Raw genomic sequence first — 20,266 nt, 5'->3', positions numbered from 1 at the left:
TCGTGCGATTTATCTGACTAACGTGATTTCAATATTACAAAACATTAATGCGAAAGTTTATCTAGTGTATATTGAACTTTGAATAAACAAACTGTAACTGTGTTCAAAATTTTTTGCTATATAAATATAAAATAGAGCAGATGATTTTGTTCAAATTTAAGTCTAAATCAAAAGCAATTCTTTTATTTTTGTGATTTAAAGTCTCAAAATTTTGATTTCTATTTGAAGTTTGATGTGTGTTTTTTTAAATAAATATTTATTTATAACCTATTCAATTAACAATGACATTAGAATTTATAAAATAAAATTGTTCAAATATATGTATATATAATAAAAGATTGTAATATCTTTTTTTCAAAGTAATTTTTTTTTTCAAATATTATTTATAGGAAAGAAAGAAAAGGATGCTTTACGCGGCGACTACAACCTACCATGGCCATGTCACGGCTGTCCTATAAAAAAGATTTAATTCTAGTTTCCACGAAGCAATTGGATAGGAATACAAGTTCGTTACTATTTTTTATTCTTTAATTATTTTTAAAAAAAAAGCACAACTGTAATATAATTTAATTTAATGGAATATATGTTTAACTTGTCTCTGGTTATCTAATCCACCTGTAGAAAGAGGCGGTTTCGCATGGTATGTAATTTTTTTTTTTATTGAATTGTGTTTAAGCTTAAAAATTTATAAGATTATATTTTAAAATTAACCTGTTAAGATATTTAAATAAAATATAAAATATTAATATATTAGGTTTTATAAGGATGTTTATAATCATAATTAAAAAAATTATTTCTTTACTACGAAATAGATAATGAAAATAAATGTTCGATACCAGTATTTTTAAATATTGAAATAAGATTTAAAAAAAACGAAGTCAATAAAATTTTTTAATCTAACAAATTTAGCAAATTATAAGTTCTTTTACAAAATTTTTAACATACATGTTTTTAGATTTTATAAGCTCTTAATAATTTTGGATAATTATATTCTAGCAAAAAAATTATTTATTTGATAATTTCTGTGTTTTCAATTTTTTTAATCAAGTTTATTTTTTTGCTTATTTTTTAGGTGATGTTTCTTTTTTTTTTAAAAAAAAATAGGGTGCTGGGCTATTATTTGAAGGGTTATTTTTAGGGAAAAACGTTGCAGCAGGCTTCCAGGATTAAATTTTAATATAAAATATAATTTCGTGTGAGTAAATTTATGTGGTTGAAATTATATATATATATATACATATAGGATATATATATATCCTATATTGTATACATATGCTATGGTACCTTAAAACCTAAGATTTACGTACGATAGATCCATACGGTTCTAATTTTCGTGTCAGTTTTGATTTTTTTTTTTAAAAAAAAAAATTTTAAAACTGATTTTTTTTGTTTTAGGACTCAAAAATGATTTTATTATGAATTTATTTTAAACAAAATTAATTCCAATTTCAAATATTAAACAATTTATAAGAACTTATTTTGACATGTAATAATTTTTTCAGAAGTTTATAATAAATACCTTTTCAGATATTATATGATATTAATTAATTTACCAGATGTTTTAAAGAACTTATAATATCAGCCAAAAACACTACACTTCATGACCTGATATGTATTATAATAGGAGAAGAACTTCTTGCATAGTGTATCTTGATAGACGTATTAGTCCCACATCGATTTTATGTAGGATTTGTATTGGAAAGCAATAACTATCCATATTAAGATGGATCTATACATGATGTTTGACGTCGGGTCATCTATATTGTTCAAAATATTTGAGTTGCATAATTATCATTAGTTATAACTTTCGATGATATGACAAGCACTGGATTCTATAATTTATTATAAGAATCAATGTCACATATCATGGATTATAAGGGGAATTGTTGGGGAACAACACTTGCTCCTGCTAAGCGATTGAAATGTGACACTTGTAAAACAATTTGAATTACATCATTATCACCAACAATAATTTTTATAAAATGACAAATTCTCCATTATTAAATTGTAGATATATCAAATGATTATGATATTGTTGGTATCAGATTAGAGTTTAGAGTGAATAAGTGCGGAAACAATCCGACTTGACTAGTGATGAACCATATAATGCAATCAACAGTTAAAAAGAAATGACTTGAAATTAATATGCAATAATGTAAAGTGTGTAATGAAAGAAGACGATATTTGTATGGATATATGGAGATAACACTCATAAGTCATTCATTAATTCATTTAGAAATGTTTTTTACTTAAATACCTTGGTTTTACAATGACTTATAACAACTCACTTTACTTAGAACTTATCACTGCGTAAAATGAAACTCTTAGTGATCACTTTACAAAGTTTGGATGTTTAAAAAAATTATCGGTTCACCAAAAAAGTAATACAAAATAACATAACGGTCAGCTTGAAGACTTGAGTTGGTAATGTAACATATAATGATCCTTAGAGATCTAATATATTCTGCTAGGCGTGTGCTTTGAACAACTTGAAATTATGTTTGCTTAAGTGTGCTCATAATCTTTTGAAATGCAGATAAGCTTATGCGCTAGAGTTCGAAAAAGAATTGTTTGAAGTTCTCGAGTCTTCATATTTATAGTTGAAGAGCTCTAATGGTCGGATTTGCTTTTCAACAATCATCTGTACTATTACCCGACATAATGGACATGTCGTTTTCAGTCGACGTGCCTATCATCTAATGGTCCTTGTGCTTTTCGAGTTTAGGATATTTGCTTTTCAAAAAACTAACTGACCATGGATGAAATAAAAAAACTTTCTATCATTCGACAATTGGTAGGATATTGTGTACTCATTTTAAATATAGCAGCTGTTGAACGGCTTGTCTTGCAATATCTTTTTTGAAATTTCTCATTTCTGATCGGTTGCAGTGCAATTGGAGTTTCAATGCAAACATGACTTTGATCTGGTCAATTTGACAGATGATATCTTGGCGTTACAATTCCGATAATCTGCTGCTTGACTTTCTTGCGAAAATGGCTGGAACTTTTGATGTTCTATCTGAACGTTTTGAAAGATCCAAGTGTTTGAAAACCTGAAATTACAACGAATGGATATGAAACAACTCGATGTTGTTATTTGCCGATTATCAAAACTTAGGGTATTAAAAATATTCTAATATATATATTGTGAATATATTGTAAAATATAAAATATGAAACCTGGAAAATAAAATACCAACTCATCTGTCTCTTTGTTCATAGTAAATGATTGATAAATAGGTTTATTAAATTAGTTTTTTTGGAGAATGCTCAATGTATTATGTATATTCGTTACAGGCTAGGGCAGGGCGACCACGCCGATCATGATAGTGATAAATTATTTATTAAAAAAATTAATTCCAAATTTGAAATAATGAATTTTTTAAAGGTGAAATAATGATTGAAATATGTAATTTCCATGGTGAAAGCATGCATGAATTCCTTGTTTTTTTGCGATAATTTTCTTAACTTAATTGTGTACTTTCAACTTGAAATATTTTGTTAAAATATATTTTTTCATACTGAAAGCAAGCATGAATTCCACATCTGTAAATAAACGGGATACCACGAAAATATAAACAAATCAAGGTAAATAAATAACGAAAAAAAGAGAGAAGGAAAATTAAGTAATCTAGGTAAGCCTCATATAAAAAATTCAGTTTGGTACAAAATTTATTTTGAAAAGTATTTTATTGATTGACAATGTAAAAATCAATTTATATCATTTAAAAATTATATTATAATAAATAATTATCGTAAAAATCAATTTATATCATTTAAAAAATTATATTATAATAAATAATTATCATATTATTTGTGTGAAAATAACATAATTAATAATTAATACAAATATATATCAATTAATAAATTATATACTCAAATTTAATATAGTTTTAAAATTATATTTGTAAATATATGATAATTTTTCCAGAGTCTATACTGTAGTATGTTAATTATATATTAATAAAAGTATAAATCAATTAATAAATCTTATACACAACTAAATTATATAATATATTGTAGGACCGAATGCTTGCTGCTTTATCAAAAGTTATAGCTGATGATAATTGTGCAAATTAAATATTTTAAACCGCAAAGTAGTCCAAGCATCATGATTCGATTACTCTACTCAGCAGGGACAATTATTGCACATCAACAATCTCCCTCCCAATAATTGCACTTATTGCCATCAATGTGAATCAAAGACATGACCTTGTCTTTGATATCAATTGTAGTATCGAGCACTTGCTGCTCTACCAAAAGTTATAGCTGGTGGTAATGGTGCAACTCAAATATTTTAAACGGCACAATAGTCCAATCGTCATAGTTTGATCGCTCAACCCAGCATTGACAATTATTGCACATCAACAACTATAATAAAACAAATGTATTTATATTTATATTTAAAATAAAATACAATTCTCAAATTGTGAGGCCCAATAACTATAATAGACTCAGCCCATTTCCATAATATATTAATCAACCCATTGAGAAATTAGTGAGCGGCTCAATCCAGAAAGTTTCTTCATCCCCTGCATTGCAACTCGTCGCTTCTCTCCGTCTTTCTGCTTCAGTGTCGTCGCGCCGCCAGCGGCCGGAAGGATAGTGCAATAGGTTAGAAATCTTCCTCCTCCTTTCCATTAGCTTCTTTCCTGCCATGAATCGGGAGGTGATGAGTTCTATTGGTTTGTTTTCCAGCATCAGTGCGCGTAGGCTTTGATTTGGTTTTAGGTAAGCTTTTGACTTCGATTATTGGTTGTTATTGGTGGATTAGTTTGTATAAGTGAAGTTTTAATCTTTTCTCTATTTTTCCAGCTTGTTTTCTGACGTGAACAGTGTTTCCGGCGACATTTTCGGCGAACTATTTATGCGAGATCACTATTGTGCGTTTTAGCCTAGATCATTGAGATATTAAGCTTGAAATTTCATATTCTTAACGGGTTTTGTAGGCTGTCCGGAAATTTGAATTTTAACCGAGCCAATTTAATTTGTTTTAGTCAGTTAGAATGCAATATATTGAAGTGTATAGCGAATTTATATTATAGGTTATATCGTTGGACGAGTTTCTTCAGAAAGCCCTTAAGATTTTCTGTGGTATTGTAAGTTTATAGTTGAGGTACAATCAAACCTATATCATTAGGACACTTATATTGGCGTGTAAGAATATTCGGTGAATGTTGTTTGCTATTATGTGCCTTGAATGTTTATTCTGTCGCATTCATGCATTAATTGTGTTGGCATAACATATTAAGCCTTGACTTTTTTGACGGCTATTTATGTTGATTCTGTTGAGATATATTGAGTTATCAGACGGACGAGTGGGTTAGGATTAGCCACATTCCCGGATGACAGCTAGGGAAGAGCGACTTAGCTACTCGCATTCCCGATACTACGTGCATGGACGAGCGGCGATTGATGCTGCATTCTTGGCACGAGTGGCCACTGTTACTGTTGATGATGCTATTCGTTTGGACTCCATTTGGTATCCGTTATTCCATTGTTACCATTCATGCATCGCATATCATTGCATTTACTTGGTATTATTAGATGTCTTTTATATACGTCGTAATTTTAATGGTTTTTCATAACTATAAGAAAACATCATACTATAAATTAATGAAAACAACTATTTCTGGAGACATATCTGGGATATAAGAAAATTTGTGATGATATTTTAGTCTTTAAAAATATTAACTTTTTTAAAAATAATAATATATAAACCTTCGATCCTAGAAAATAAGTTACAATATAATCATTTTTTTTTCAAGTATCTAATAAACGGTCGAAATAATAACATTTTTCTTTTCGTAACCTACACAATTTTCATTTCTGGTCATACTATCAGTCAATTATAGTCTTTGTACACCAACTGAATTTTTTTTCAATTTTAGTTCATCTCCACCGGAATGTCAACATAACACCAAAACATACTAATGTGGCGCTGGATATTACTGACGTGTCCGAAGCTACATCAGCGGTTTGATAAAAAATACTAACACTAAATGGAAAATGTGCAAGTTACGAGACAAAAAATGTAGTTCTCTCTAAACTTTAAAAAAAAAATTTCAAATATCTTATAATCTATTAAAAAAATTATCAAATGTTTTTTTTATAAGGGCTAAGATCAAGGCATGTCGGGACATCTAAATAAAAATATATAATCTTCGAATTTTCAAAAAAGAAAATTTTGAGCCGATATAATACGGGTAATTAAATTTTAGTGACCAAACCCAGTATAAAAAATATTAATTATTAAATTAGTAAATACGATGCATGCTTGAGTCAAAATAATATAAATCATTTTTAAAAAAAAATTAGGGAAATTATTTCTTCATTAATGCCATCTTTATGAATTAAATATAAAGATGAAAAGAAAATTGTATAAATAATTCAGTTCAAGTAAATAATATGTTAATTTTTACAAACATTGTAATAAATAAATTTTATAGTGAATGAAATATCTCATATATATAATTAAATTATACAATTGATGATTACAAAAATTATTAAAGTAAAATAAAAACTAAATAGAAATTTATCATATGAAAAGTTTTAAACTCGTGCTGCATCACAATCCTGATCTTCTACGAATAATTTCAATGATCGAACCCAAAAATAAAAACAATTAAATTAAAATTATAAATTTTTCTTGATTAAATTTTCAATCAAGAATGATTAGATATAAAATACACACTAACAAACCATCTATCAGTAATCCTCATGTTTTAGGGTTTGATAGGCAATCCTAGCTAAAGTAAACTAAAATTTTTAAAATAAAATAAAATAAAATAAATCGACTATTTATTTACTATAAAGAACAATCGTATGTCGTCGGATAATTTATTTTGATAATCCAACGGTTGATATTTACAGTTTTGTAGGAGGAAGGAGCCACTTAGAGCCTTCAATAAAACCAAGAGTGATGAATTGTCTAGCCTCTGCATCATTCAGTTTCTTGGTGAATCCTGCCCGTTTAGCTTGAGCTGATCCTGGACCTTTATTGTTATATTCTCCAAAATACACAGTCCTGCGTGCATAAAATTAATTTATTATATTTTAAATATGGTATAAAAATCAATAACATCCATGAGAAAATCAAAATAAAAGAAAAAAATGTTGTGATTTTAAATTAAGTGTAGGTCTCTTGTGAGACGGTCTCACGAATCTTTATATGTGAGACATGTCAACCCTACCGATATTCACAATAAAAAGTATTCTCTTAGCATAAAAAGTAATACTTTTTCATGGATGACCCAAATAAGATATCCGTCTCACAAAATACGATCCGTGAGACCGTCTCACACAAGTTTTTGCCTTAAATTATATGATGATTATTCAGTATATTTTAAGGGGAAAAATGTTATTTTCGAAAATAATTATACATACTGAAAGATCGGGTGACGATCATGGCTTCCTCGTCATGGCTCGAGCACAAACAGTTTTAGTCTAATAACTTTATTTTTAAAAAAAATTAATTTTTTTTATCGTAACGTTGACATGACACGTATTGGTTGTATGACACAGTTCATTGCAGTTGGACTGTATGAAGCAAAACTATCATATTAAGAGGGAACATTTTCAAGTTAGAAATCCGACGTCACAATTAGGCCATCTTACATATTTTCCTACCAAAAATTCCCCATTTACTTTAACATGAGGGATCTCGAGACATGGCATGAAAATTAGACTTACGTACGTGGCCGATTCTACTTACTTTGTGTTCAAGTTTTTGACGAGTAAATCGACATGCAAAGGAATATATATATTGAGAACACACTTTTTGGCAGATATAAATGTAAATAAATATACACAAACAAAACTACAAACGTATACTCACTTGTTATTTTGTGCATCAAGATTGTTGGACCATCCTTCGGGGTTGACAGCATCACTAAATTCGGAGTAAGCATACACCACCCTAGCATAAGGCATCCACGCCCTGCCGAGGTACGCGTGATTGCCTGTTCCCGTCACCTTGCAATGCGCGAACACATACCCGTTGCTCTCGTCTACTTTGGTCCTTGCCTGTGCCGTGATCATCGCCATTCCATCCCCGGGAATCACATATGTCTCCGTGTTCTGTAAAAGGAAAAACATTTAAAAACCCTACATTTCGTATTGAATATCAAATGGTTGTCTATGTATAGCCATAGGGACATTATAATTTTCTTAGTGTACATGTCAAACAAATTGAGTGGAGATAAAATGAGTTGTTTTTTATGATGAAACGTTATTTTTTTGTCAAAAAGATTGTGGATTCAAAGAAAATTTTTAAACAACAATAATATATTATAATTCACCGGCTTGATCGGGCAGACCGGATTACTGTGGATTGTTAAATACCATGGATTGGAAAACATAGAAAAACTTGTTTTAAACTTGATATAATTGAAGAAAGATATATACCAAATATAGGGATCTTCCACTGCCAAAAATGAAATCAACAGTGCCTTCAATATAGCAGTCCTTGAAGAAATGCTTTCCTTTGTCATCGCAAAGAGTATCTTGAAACCCATATATCTTGCAATTATAGAATGAAGCTTTGTCTCCGCCGATCCTCAGAGCCACCGCCTGCGCCCCCTTCCGGACTCCGTCTGGCCTCGGGGCAGAATTCTAACGGGATAATCAAGAAACCAAAGAACTTACCAATCAAACAAATCATATATAATTTCATTCAAGAATCCAAATAAAGTGATAAAACCCGGGAATCTTGATGGAAAAATGGATTCAGGAACAGATACAAACCACAATTTTAACATTAACTGCGCTGAAATAATCCGATTCGACGATCAAAGTTGCACTATCCACAGTTCCATACTCTGCTGCGGTTCCGTCGTATATCAAACTCGGCATATTGTTCGAGTCCCCGTAGAACGTAATGAACGGCTTGTACCTGTCAATTTTTATCTTTTCTGTGTAATTTCCAGGTCCAATCCACAAAATAACGCGATCTTTGTTGCCTGTCGGTATGCTCTTTATCGCATCATTCACAGTCTTGAAATCTCCACTGCCGTCGGTTCTGACTTTGATCACCTTGGCTCCGGCTTCCGCAGCTTCGAGGGCCGGCTCTAGAGACCCTTTTCGGACAGAGACAGGGCCAACGTTTTGATCGAACCAGCTGCTTAACTGGGACTTGTCGGCGGGGATAACTGTTGTGTCAGAGGAACGAACAAAGGGTAGGAAGAGGAGGAGGATTACAAGTTGCATGCATGCCATTATTCCAGCCATTTGACTTGAGAATTGGTTTTATATTATTTTTGGTTAAATGAGATGGTGCTTGATATCCGTAATTTATATACAATTTTCATAAGAATGTGTGTACAAAAAAATCCTGAGATGAAGCGAAATTCAAGTTGGAATTCTCTTTTTGGTTTGTTTTCGGCTACGCTTTGCTTAACTATTATTAGAGGTATATATATATATATCAAATTTTGAGGTGGAAATTAGGAGGTTCAAGAGAAAAGATAGGACAAATAGAAACACACTAGTATTACGTATGTATAGATTCATGAGTAGGTTTCTTGTGAGACGGTCTCATGAATCTTTATATGTGAGAAGAGTCAACCCTACTGATATTCAGAGCCGGACATTTTATGAGGCCACCCAAATCTCAACCCTGATTTTTGTTCTCATTCAACAAATAAAGTTTACGGTATCCTACTTCTCTTAAGCTTGAAAGTAAGTAATTTTCTTCATGAATTATGTTTTATTTCAATTTCAAATCTTCTTTATAAATACACATTTATATTTATATTTGTAGAATAATATATCAAAGGATATTCACTGAAAATGAAATATACTTGCGATATGGACACTGTAGTGTGCTTAGAGATCATGTTAATTAAATATATAACTAAAGCACATATCACATGATTTAAATTCTTTAATGAGTTATAACTGAATTATGAGTTTTATATAAATTTTATGCGCGACTTGTGTGATCAATAAGTGGATAGTATAAGGAAATAAAATAAATTGTGAATAGAGTTTGAATGTGTGGACTGTTGAAAGATGAAATTAATTGTTTTTTGGGATTTTTTTATCCTTTGATTTTGTAATTTGTTATTTCGACTAAAAGAATTCTTTGATTTTGTAGTTTCTACAATTATAGAGACTAAAAGTGTAGTTTCTACAAAAATTATTTTCGATCAACAATATCGTAAAATAGACTAAATGAGCTAACTATGTTGTCGATTGATAAAGAAATGGTCCGACAATTGGATTACACAGATTTGATAAATATTTTCGCCTCTAAAAAGCTAGACGAATAGTATTTATGTAGTTATTTTAAATATTTATTGAGTTATTATTAATGTAATATATTGGTTTTGATATATTTATGTATTTATTAATATATTTGTTATTCGCAAATTGAATTTTATATTTATTACTGCAACAAGAGGGTCTATTTTTCAATTTTCGTTTTAGGCCTCATTCAAGACAGGTACGGCTCTACTAATATTCACAACAAAAAGTAATACTCTTAGCATAAAAATTAATACTTTTTCATGGATGACCTAAATAAGAGATTCAACCCACGAAATTGATCCGTGAGACCGTCTCACAAGAGTTTTTGTGTAGATTTAAATATAACACTCCAAAATGTTAATAATACTCAGCCTCATATAATTAGTCAATTCTAGACTTATTTACCCTTACATATACTTTCCTTAAATTACAAAATCTTGATTTATCTAAGAAAATATAAATAAAAACTTTTGAACATCAACAACTAAAAATTTATTTACCAAAAAATTAATATTTTAAAAGTTCCATATTTTTATATATAAAATAACGAAGAGTTTATCCCAAGATTTAGTATGGTACATTAAATTTAATTAGTTAAATTTTTTTTTTTACAATTATTGGATGTATAAAATTTTGGAAAATCGAAATTTTACTAAATTAATATTAGTAAAAAAAACCCTACTAAATTTTGATTAAATCATTTAGAAACCTACTAAACAACTGATATAATATAAGTGTATTTATATTATATCATTTAAAAACCTAATCCTAAAAAATTAATATATTATACATTTCTAAATTTAAATTAAATCATATATGTTTAAATATTCAACATATCAGTTGATTTCCAACTAAATTATATATATATATATATATATATATATATATATATATATATATATTCAAATTTATAACAACTTTGCAAAATTAGTTGTTTATTATGATAAAAAATATTGTTTCTTGCACAAAACTTAATTCCAATAATCAAAATAGCAAAATTAAATACTTAAAATGTGTACAACATATATATTTATTTTAAAACATTGATATATTTGAAATATTTATTTTAAAAAAATTAAGAATCAAAATAAATTTAAAATTATATTTAAAACACTAAGTGATTTATCAAATTAGAAATTCGAACTTAAATTGATTCAATCAACTACTGAAATTAAATCAAATTAAAGATGAAATTCATTTGATCATGATATGCAGAAAGTTCTTTATCCGTGTCCCACTGTCCACCTTTATGATGAATCTTTTGGCATAACTTAGGACTACGGTATGTGTAGTCTTTATGCATTGAGTCTAGAATTATCCCCTAAACCTGGATTATGTGTATTTTTACGTACATGTGCATTATGATGATTATTTTTTACGTAATGTGTTTGACTCGTCTATCTGATCTGGAAGCACTGAGTTCGATTGATTTGTAAGGTGAAAAAAACCACTACAAGGAGTGAGATAACACTGTGAGTAATGTACATAAGATATTGTGAGAGATGTGATTACAAACAAAAAAAATCACAAAAAATAGAATAAAAAAGACTGAGAAAAGTGTAAGAGGAGAAATAAATCAAATGGTTGGATTTTTTTAGAATTTTATCGTCACGTACATCTGCAATTTGAGAGATAATGGGAGAATAAAGAGAGCTTGCTGATTTTGGGCTTTAGGTGAATAAAAATAATTTCACAAAGCCTTTTTTCCATCCAGAGCAACCTAGAATAAACATCGAACCTCTATTCTTACCATGGTAAGATTTGAAAAAAATTTAACTTTTCTCAAACCAAGCTAATTTTTGTCTAAATTGCGAAGTCGTTCATGAGCTTTTTGACATTAAAAAAATAGTAAGGTTGAAAAATACGAATCGGAGTTTGAAGAAGGGATTTTTTCAACTTTTCTCAAACCAAGTTAATTTTTTGTTTATTTGTTGATTAATTGTGTGCTACAGAACTCTGGCAGGCTATTTGGATTCAAATACATAATAATATTTTTTACTTGTCCCTTGTTATTGAGAAAATTAATTTTTTTTTTGCCTAAAATCATTTCATAAACCAATTTTTCGTGTCCTTTTTTTTTTATATTTGATTTATATACGGTTATTGTAACTAGAAAACACTTGTGCGTAAAAATTTGGTGCAGCTGAATCTGTACTTTCCCCACAAATAGAATTCCTCCATTTTTTTTTTCCATTTCAAGTCAAACTGCTTTTTTTAAAAAAAAAAAAAATTGTTGGCGATTTTCTTACCGGGATAAGATATTTATTTATTTTTTTGTTTACAAGATTTGGGGGTTACCCGCTATTGAATGATTAACGTACTATAATTCTTTTCAAATAGCTTATTCTCATCTTGTCTTATTCAATAATTTCATCTATACCCGCTGGAGGGGTTCGGATAGTTTTGTATCCTCGATAATATTTTAGTACTTCCGAAACCAAATAATTAGCTGCCTTGTTTTGTTCCCGCTAGATATAGTTGATACTCACTTCTTCAATTGAAACCTGATTCAAAATGGAGAGGTGACCCTCACGATCCATCTCAACGACTGCGAGGACCTATATCATGATTAATAATTAGATTACAATCATGATTAATTAACACAAACAACAAAAACGAGTTAAAATTTTCTTTCAATCGAAATTTCTATATTGACCTCAAAATAAATAAAACATACGGAAAAAATCTAAAACAACCCAAAACAATAATACAATAAAATAGAATATTCAATAACCATACAATACACCTACGAGCCGGCAAGGTACTTCACACAAATAAAGTCATAATCCAGCGATGACTAAGTTTGTCCCAATGTTTCCTCCAATTTCGAATAAAAGACCGTGCAAAAGGTTTATACTTTTCTTCAATTCATACCCCAAAATGGCTAATTAAGGTTTGTTCCTATGAAAATGGTACTCCGTTGATATAATGAGCATCAAGTTCTTAGTTGGCTTTAATTTTGTGAGTAATTTTTTGTTTTTCGTTTTAATATTACGAATATATTTTTCCGTCGGATTTAACTAATTTGACGGATCCAAAGAGTTTGACGGGTAAAAAGCGTTAAATTTTGGATATAACTGGAGCGGGTAAATGTTTATGTTTAGACTAGGGAGGATGAGTATCGAGTCCTTCAAAATTGTAAAGAGTCGAACGTCACGTCTTGAGCCCGGGCTCGCGGCTGCGTGATTGCACAATGAGTCCCTATAGCAACTACTTCGTACTCGTCCTTATTTTACGAAAATGATTAACCCAAGTTGCTATAGAAGTCTATTGTAAGCCATTATAAACTCATTTTAAATCTTTCATTTTTAAGATGTGGGACAAGGGTATCACAATCACCCCTCCTTCAGAACGCGACGTCCTCGTCGCGGCCTGACCCCTTGATTCACCAGTGCCGAGAATCTAAAGGTGGCTCCTGCAGGTTCAAGAGGTGGCTCCCGTCGTGTAACACTTTGCCCCGCATGTTCAAGAGGTGGTTCCCATGCACGTAGCACTTTGCCCCGCATAGCACTTATTTCCCGGTGTTACATGCTGGTGACCGACTCCGATACCATTCTGTCACGCCCCGAGCCCACGGCTGCGTGATTGCACAATGAGCCCTTATATCAACTATTTCGTATTCGTCCTCGTTTTACGAAAATGTTTAACCCAAGTTGCTATAGAAGTCCATTGTAAACCATTATAAACTCATTTAAATCTTTCAATTTTAAGACGTGGGACAAAAATATCATATCGAATCTCGTGTCATGTTAAACCCGACTCTCAAACTTGACTCATTGTCATTTATAGCCAAGTTTCTTTTTTCTTATTTAATTATAATACACGTACTACATTGTGTTAATGTAGTACACAAGTACCCACAATACAATTTTGTCTTTATTTTTTTATTTTCCAAATGTAATTAATATGAAGATTTTAATCTCGTGCCCCACAAAACTATTGACGTCATTCCATGAACCACCTCCTATATTTATTTATTTATTTATTTATTATTATTATTATTATTTATTTATTATTATTATTGCCATAGCGTGTTTTATATCAATACTCAGATAATTTAATCAAATGGTTTTGGTAAAATGGACCTTTTTAATTGAATATAGCATTAATAATTAATTTAACAAATTTACAATTTAATAATATATTTTTAACTACATAGATTTTGATCATCTATGTTTCCATTCAGTCTATCGAGAATTTTACTGAAAAAAAGTATATTAAGTATTTAATAATTTTATTGAAAAATATCTATCTAACTAATCTAAATCATTAAAAAATGAATCTTTAACTTGCTAAAATTTAGAATGTATACAATTTTTTTTTTTTTTTATTTCAAATGAATAACACGACATGAATTTTGGCAGCAGCATACTCAAATATATTTCAAGAATTTTTTTATTCATAAATTTATTTATATTTGCCTAGTAAATTTATTTTTATTATTTGTTTAGTTTGAATATAAAATGAGATTATAAGGGTACCTGGTTAAAAATTAAATAAATATTTTTGGACATATTTGGGATCTGTGCCACAAATTCAAGGAGGACGTTATTCATATGACAAAAATTTGTGTGAAACGATCTAATATGTCGTATTTTGTGAGACATTTTTTATTTGAATCATCCATTAAATTATATATTGGATCGTGTGATTCGTTCACACTTAAGATGTTCTCATAGAAAGTCGAATTTGATATCGTTTTACACACCGTATGCGATGACATCGTCAATAATATTTAAAGCAACATTGATGTTTTATGAGACGTCTCTACAAACTTCTTGAACGTTTATAATATATCTGTCAACAGATGTGCAACATATCACAACTCTATATATATTACAAAGAATTCATCAAAATATTTATTTATCTAATCCAAAATTTTATTTTATTAAAATAAAATAAAATGAAACTTTTTTCAAGATTGTACTACCCATTTGCAGACGATATTTTGTCGAGAGTACAATATATGGTCGTACTCGTACGTTGTGCTTGCCCACACCACACTCCCACAGGTAATCGCAGCCACCGGATTTGATCGCGTCCGAGATTATTCGAAAGCCGAAACTTTGATTTGAGAAGAAGTGAGTGCAGAGAATATCATGGCTGCGACTGCGGCAACAGCCACTAATATTCCACTGAGTTGCGGGTTATTTTCCTCCCAAGGTTGCTAATTTTTTCTGTTTGTGTACAATGGCACAAGACCGATTATCGCTGTTGTTGATTTGTAAATGCCTGTGTTTTTGTTGGTTTGTAAATTTGTGTCGCAGGATTTTTTGGGTCGACTCGCGGCATCCAAACCAGGAAGAGTGAGGTATGCTTATGTTTTGCGTATTTATAACGTGGCCATGTGAGGGGGTTAGGTTAAGTTCCATGGTGATTATTTTCGTCTGATCGTATCATGCAAATGGGTACGAGTTGTGATTGATGAAATGTCGAACTGAAATGTAAGTGACGAGCTTCTGGGTTTCGCATCTCATTGAATTGAATGTTGGATATGCTTACTAGTTTTTTTAAGTAGGATTGGAATTCTCTGGATGTATTAACATTTGAGATTTATTCTTTTGACTCCTACTAAGTATAGATGCTAATCACTATAAATATGGGCTTATTTAAGTCATTTTGATTTTTGAATGAACCGCTTAGTTCGAAAAGGTGAGTTTGAAATATACTCCTCAGCCTGAGAAAGTAATTGATTAACTTTTAGCTTGAAAAACAATTAGGATTTGTAAAATAATTTTATTAAAGTAGGGGATGTTAGAGTTTTCTCAAAATGTACGTTTCTAAACGTGAATGAACATGATAAACAAATATGCGAAAACAGATTGATTATTACGTCAATCAATTGAATGATTTGTAAGTATTATGCTTTCTTCTTAGTTTGATCTTCTAAGCATTCCAACATCTGTAGATAGTGTAATATTTTTTCTTCTAAGCACTCCAAACTCTTTAGATCGTGTAGTACTTTTTCTTATGGTTGTGTGCACAAGTACCTCAAATGTTGGTATTTATAGAACACCCTCGTACCATCAATGAGAAGATTGGGAGCGCGAGAAAAAAAAGGAGAGGCGTATGCGCGTTTCAAAAGTCTAAAGGTGTGACAACCCATGCACCGTTCGTCCAAAATTCAGACTACGGCCGTACCGCCGCTGACACAATTATTTCTCTTTTTTATCTTGATACGGGCCACAATATGATTTGTCCAAATTCAAATTTTTCTTACAGGTGAAGCGTAAGTGTTAGAAGCTTCATTTTTTGGATGAGTGATTTTAGCTTATTTAAGTGTTTTTATAATTTGCAAAGGCCCAAACTAGTTTTTGTTTGAAGAAACTCCTCCTCCAGTATCGGTTCAGTGATCAAACTCACACCCCTAGTTAATTGATTGTCTTGATTCAATAATTCAATATCTATGATTATTATATTTCCGAAGCCTTTTGGAAATGGGTGACCATGATGAATGGACTAACTATTAACAGCCTTAAAATTTCACTTGTGGGGGAAATCACCTCAAAACTCCCTAGTTTGTTCTGAGGTGCAAGAGTCGAAAGATCCTGCTCTGATGTCGTCGTGTCAAGATTGGAATGTATTTTGTATTATCTGCCAATAATGTTACACAATGTTGTTTGAACGTTTTTGATGCAGAAATTGAATGTAAGAGGAGCTGCTGGCGGTGTGATAAAGGCCATAATTGAACTTAAGCCACCACCTTACCCGTTGGTAAGATATGAAAACTCCGTCGAACCTCTACTTGTGTTATTACTTTGTGCCTTATTTTCATGCAACTGTTTGTTCTGGGTCGCCAGTTTTGGCCTGCTATGCGTGGCCGAGGTAGTTAATAACTTATAACTTATTATTTATTTTATATAGTAAGAACTAGATTCCTTTGGAGAAAATATGTTTCTGTTCTTTTATGAAGGAACAAACAATTACCAAGTGTACTTCATTTTTTATTTCGTATTTTTGAAACTATTTTTTAAAATATATATAATTTTGTGCTTGATTTCATTGATTCTGATTTAGGATGCTTTGGAACCTCATATGAGCCGCGAAACATTTGAATACCACTGGGGAAAACATCACAGGGCTTACGTGGATAACCTCAATAAGCAAATAGTTGGTACCGAACTTGATGGCAAACCATTAGAAAAAATAATAATCGATACGTACAACAAGGGTGACTTCCTCCCACCCTTCAATAATGCTGCCCAGGTATAATTTTATATTTTCACCTTCTCATGAATGCTTTCCATTTGCACTTCTAGCTTATTTAATCTATAATCCGAATGTGTATGTGTTCAACAAATTCTTGGATAAAATCTTGACTTTGCTCGAGAAAAATATGCTTTATTTTATTTTATCTTATCAATCTTTGCCGTCCATAATGTATTACTTGTATTCTTTAGAGTCCAGCATTTAGTCACTTTATATCAATTGGCAGGCGTGGAATCATGAATTCTTCTGGGGGTCCATGAAACGAGGTGGTGGAGGGGAGCCATCTGGAGAACTTCTGGATTTAATTACTAGAGACTTTGGTTCTTTTGATGCATTTGTCAAAGAATTCAAGGCAGCTGCAGCAACTCAATTTGGTTCTGGTTGGGCTTGGCTCGTGTGTAAGCACCTTCCTGTTACTTCCTGTTCCATTTTAGATGTCAAGATAATTTTCTCCTCTTAACAAAATGAAGATAATGTTTGTTGATAGTTGATCCCTTTTGATTTTACACATAGACAAAGCAAATAGACTTGACGTAGGAAATGCGGTGAATCCCCGACCATCAGATGAAGATAAAAAGCTTGTGGTCGTGAAGAGTCCAAATGCTGTAAATCCTCTAGTATGGGATTACTCTGTGAGTGTTTCTCTGTTTTTTGGGTTTTGTTCCAAATCCTGTTTCTTTATAATCTCATACAATTTATCTGCTATGCTGTTGCAGCCGCTGCTTACTCTAGACGTTTGGGAGGTAACAGATAGATAATTTTTTTAACATATCTTCACCGAATAATTACGTTGGGAATTATTTTTAACCATCTCAAACTGTCTTTACATTCTCTCTATTCTTTGAACACAGCACGCATACTACCTCGACTTTCAGGTAAGCAACATCGAAGCGCCATGGTCATCAATGATTTATTTATATTTCTTGGTGTTGGCTTCCAAGAAATGTAACTTGTAGGAAATATGATTCTACAGAACCGACGTCCGGATTACATATCCATCTTCCTGGAGAAGCTTGTCTCTTGGGAAGCGGTTAGTTTGAGGCTTGAAACAGCGAAAGCTCAAGCTGCTGAGAGGGAAAGAGAGGAGTTGAAGAAAAGAGAAAACGAAGAGACGGATCGACCGCGTTCAGAGACGACTGAAGTGTACTTGGAAAGTGATGCAGATGCTGCTGAGGTTGAGTGATTATTCTCTTTTACAAGAAATTTTGCGTTGAGTTTTTACCTTTATTTTTGTGGGAAGTAAGACCAGAAGCATAGGAGAAGATAAATTATCCAGCTATCCCTTTTTATAATGGTCATTTTGAATTCATGTGAATTTAAAAGTGAAATAAAATTGAAAGTTGTATGTCTTGTGCGTTATGCATACTTGATGATACTTCAGTGTCAACTTGTCTGCATCAGATGAAAACGAGTTCAAGATGACATGGTTAATCAATCCGAATTAAAAATATTCTTTTGAAATTAGGATGAGATTCCCATCGGCAGTTCTTTGAAATCGTTAATCAAAGTTAAAACCATCTTTTGAAACCAAAGCTGCTACCTTTTGAGGTTTCAAAACGATAAAAAATTGAGATTTTACTGTTCGGTTCCGGTTCCCAAAAATAAAAATCTGTACCAAAACAGTAAACTAATTCTTAATTTTTAGATACTATAGTATATAGAGATGTATAATTTACACAATTAAACAATTTAATTAATTTTAATTATTTATATTATATTTGATCCTTATTTAGATTTATTTTCAGTAAAAAATACAAAACCCACAGGAACCGGAATCGGAACTTTATTTAAGTTGTTCAGTTTTGGTTCTACCTTTCATCGAAACCATTGATTTTAAAACGTGATTAGACCTACTATATTCGACTATGTTCCTTCAGTTTTAGTTTTGGTTTTCATTTATCGATCTTAATATCATGATACTCGCGAAATTTCGTGATTTCACATCGGTAGTATATGCAATTAACCCCAAAATAATTTATCCCATTAAGAAATTTCCAAGATTTAACAAAATGAGTAATTTACGTTTGAACTTGTGTGGATACTAATTTAAGTTGTAATGGTTATTATATCTTTAGTATTACCATTACGAACTGTCATCTTTCGAACCCAAGTAAATGATATAAACAATTATTCTTTTTCACTGTAATAATAAATATAAGAAAGTGCCCAATAACGATGGCTAGGAGCCAAAGACAACACAAATATTTTCAATTTATAAACTGGGAATGGAAAAATTTGCCTGAAATTAGTTGTAAGTTTCTCCAATCTTGTATTTGTTTGATGCCGACAGTTCAAATATTGTAAAAGATCACAACAACCAAAATAATATTTAATTCTACGACTTTAATAATTGCATCAACAAATTATTTGTCTTTCATATGATACATTAGAATCATCACAAAAACTTTTATGAGGTGATCTCACGAGTCACTTTTGTGAGACAGATCTCCTACTTGAGTTACCCATGAACCGACGTTCGGATTACATATCCAACTTTATGGTTAAACTCGTCTCTTGGGAGGGAAAGACAGACCGATTTCAGAGGCGACTTAAGTGTACTTGGAAAGTGATGCAGATGCTGCTGAGGTTGAGTGATTATTCTCTTTTACATGAAATTTTGTATTGAGTTTTGGCCTGAGAGCGAGTGATCAGAATAACAGGAGAAGAAGATCGAAATAAGTTCTGCGCATTCATGTTGAATCTCGTAAGATACATATTGTCCCACTATCACTTTTTTTCAATGGTCATTTTGAATTGATGTGAATGTAAAAGGGGAACAAAATCGAAATTCGCAAAATCGAAATTCATGT

The 20,266-nt window shown here is 31.1% G+C and overlaps 2 protein-coding genes across 2 annotated transcripts; one reads left to right on the top strand and one right to left on the bottom strand.

Moving 5' to 3' along the window:
- Positions 1–6,629: 6,629 nt before the first annotated feature.
- Positions 6,630–9,269, bottom strand: LOC142524740 (pectinesterase 2-like). The gene is made up of 4 exons (XM_075628824.1): positions 8,745–9,269; positions 8,406–8,612; positions 7,837–8,078; positions 6,630–7,026 (listed from the first exon to the last, which is right to left on the bottom strand). The coding sequence occupies exons 1-4, from the start codon at positions 9,225–9,227 to the stop codon at positions 6,867–6,869; spliced, it is 1,092 nt and encodes a 363-aa protein (XP_075484939.1). The 5' UTR covers positions 9,228–9,269; the 3' UTR covers positions 6,630–6,866.
- A 5,901-nt stretch (positions 9,270–15,170) lies between these two features.
- Positions 15,171–18,803, top strand: LOC142524510 (superoxide dismutase [Fe], chloroplastic-like). The gene is made up of 9 exons (XM_075628535.1): positions 15,171–15,410; positions 15,515–15,558; positions 16,887–16,961; positions 17,265–17,453; positions 17,683–17,854; positions 17,970–18,088; positions 18,173–18,199; positions 18,308–18,331; positions 18,430–18,803. Exons 1-9 carry the CDS (start codon positions 15,347–15,349, stop codon positions 18,637–18,639), a joined length of 924 nt encoding a protein of 307 aa, XP_075484650.1. The 5' UTR covers positions 15,171–15,346; the 3' UTR covers positions 18,640–18,803.
- The last annotated feature ends 1,463 nt before the right edge of the window (positions 18,804–20,266 follow it).

The sequence above is a fragment of the Primulina tabacum genome, chromosome 14 (assembly GCF_025594145.1).
Source record: "Primulina tabacum isolate GXHZ01 chromosome 14, ASM2559414v2, whole genome shotgun sequence".
Taxonomy (NCBI): domain Eukaryota; kingdom Viridiplantae; phylum Streptophyta; class Magnoliopsida; order Lamiales; family Gesneriaceae; genus Primulina; species Primulina tabacum.
The sequence above is the reverse complement of the archived record's forward strand: the minus strand, read 5'-3'. Positions and strand labels throughout refer to the sequence as shown.

Bases quoted from the DNA above. Each gene is read 5' to 3' on its own strand.
- LOC142524740 (XM_075628824.1), bottom strand. From the start codon at position 9,227: ATGGCTGGAATAATGGCATGCATGCAACTTGTAATCCTCCTCCTCTTC. The intron at 8,079-8,405 runs GTATATATCTTT...TTCCTTTTACAG, and splicing joins GTGGAAGATCCCTATATTTG to AACACGGAGACATATGTGAT. The intron at 7,027-7,836 runs GTGAGTATACGT...TTATGCACGCAG, and splicing joins CTTGATGCACAAAATAACAA to GACTGTGTATTTTGGAGAAT.
- LOC142524510 (XM_075628535.1), top strand. From the start codon at position 15,347: ATGGCTGCGACTGCGGCAACAGCCACTAATATTCCACTGAGTTGCGGG. The intron at 15,411-15,514 runs GTTGCTAATTTT...TTTGTGTCGCAG, and splicing joins CGGGTTATTTTCCTCCCAAG to GATTTTTTGGGTCGACTCGC. The intron at 17,855-17,969 runs GTAAGCACCTTC...TTTTACACATAG, and splicing joins TGGTTGGGCTTGGCTCGTGT to ACAAAGCAAATAGACTTGAC.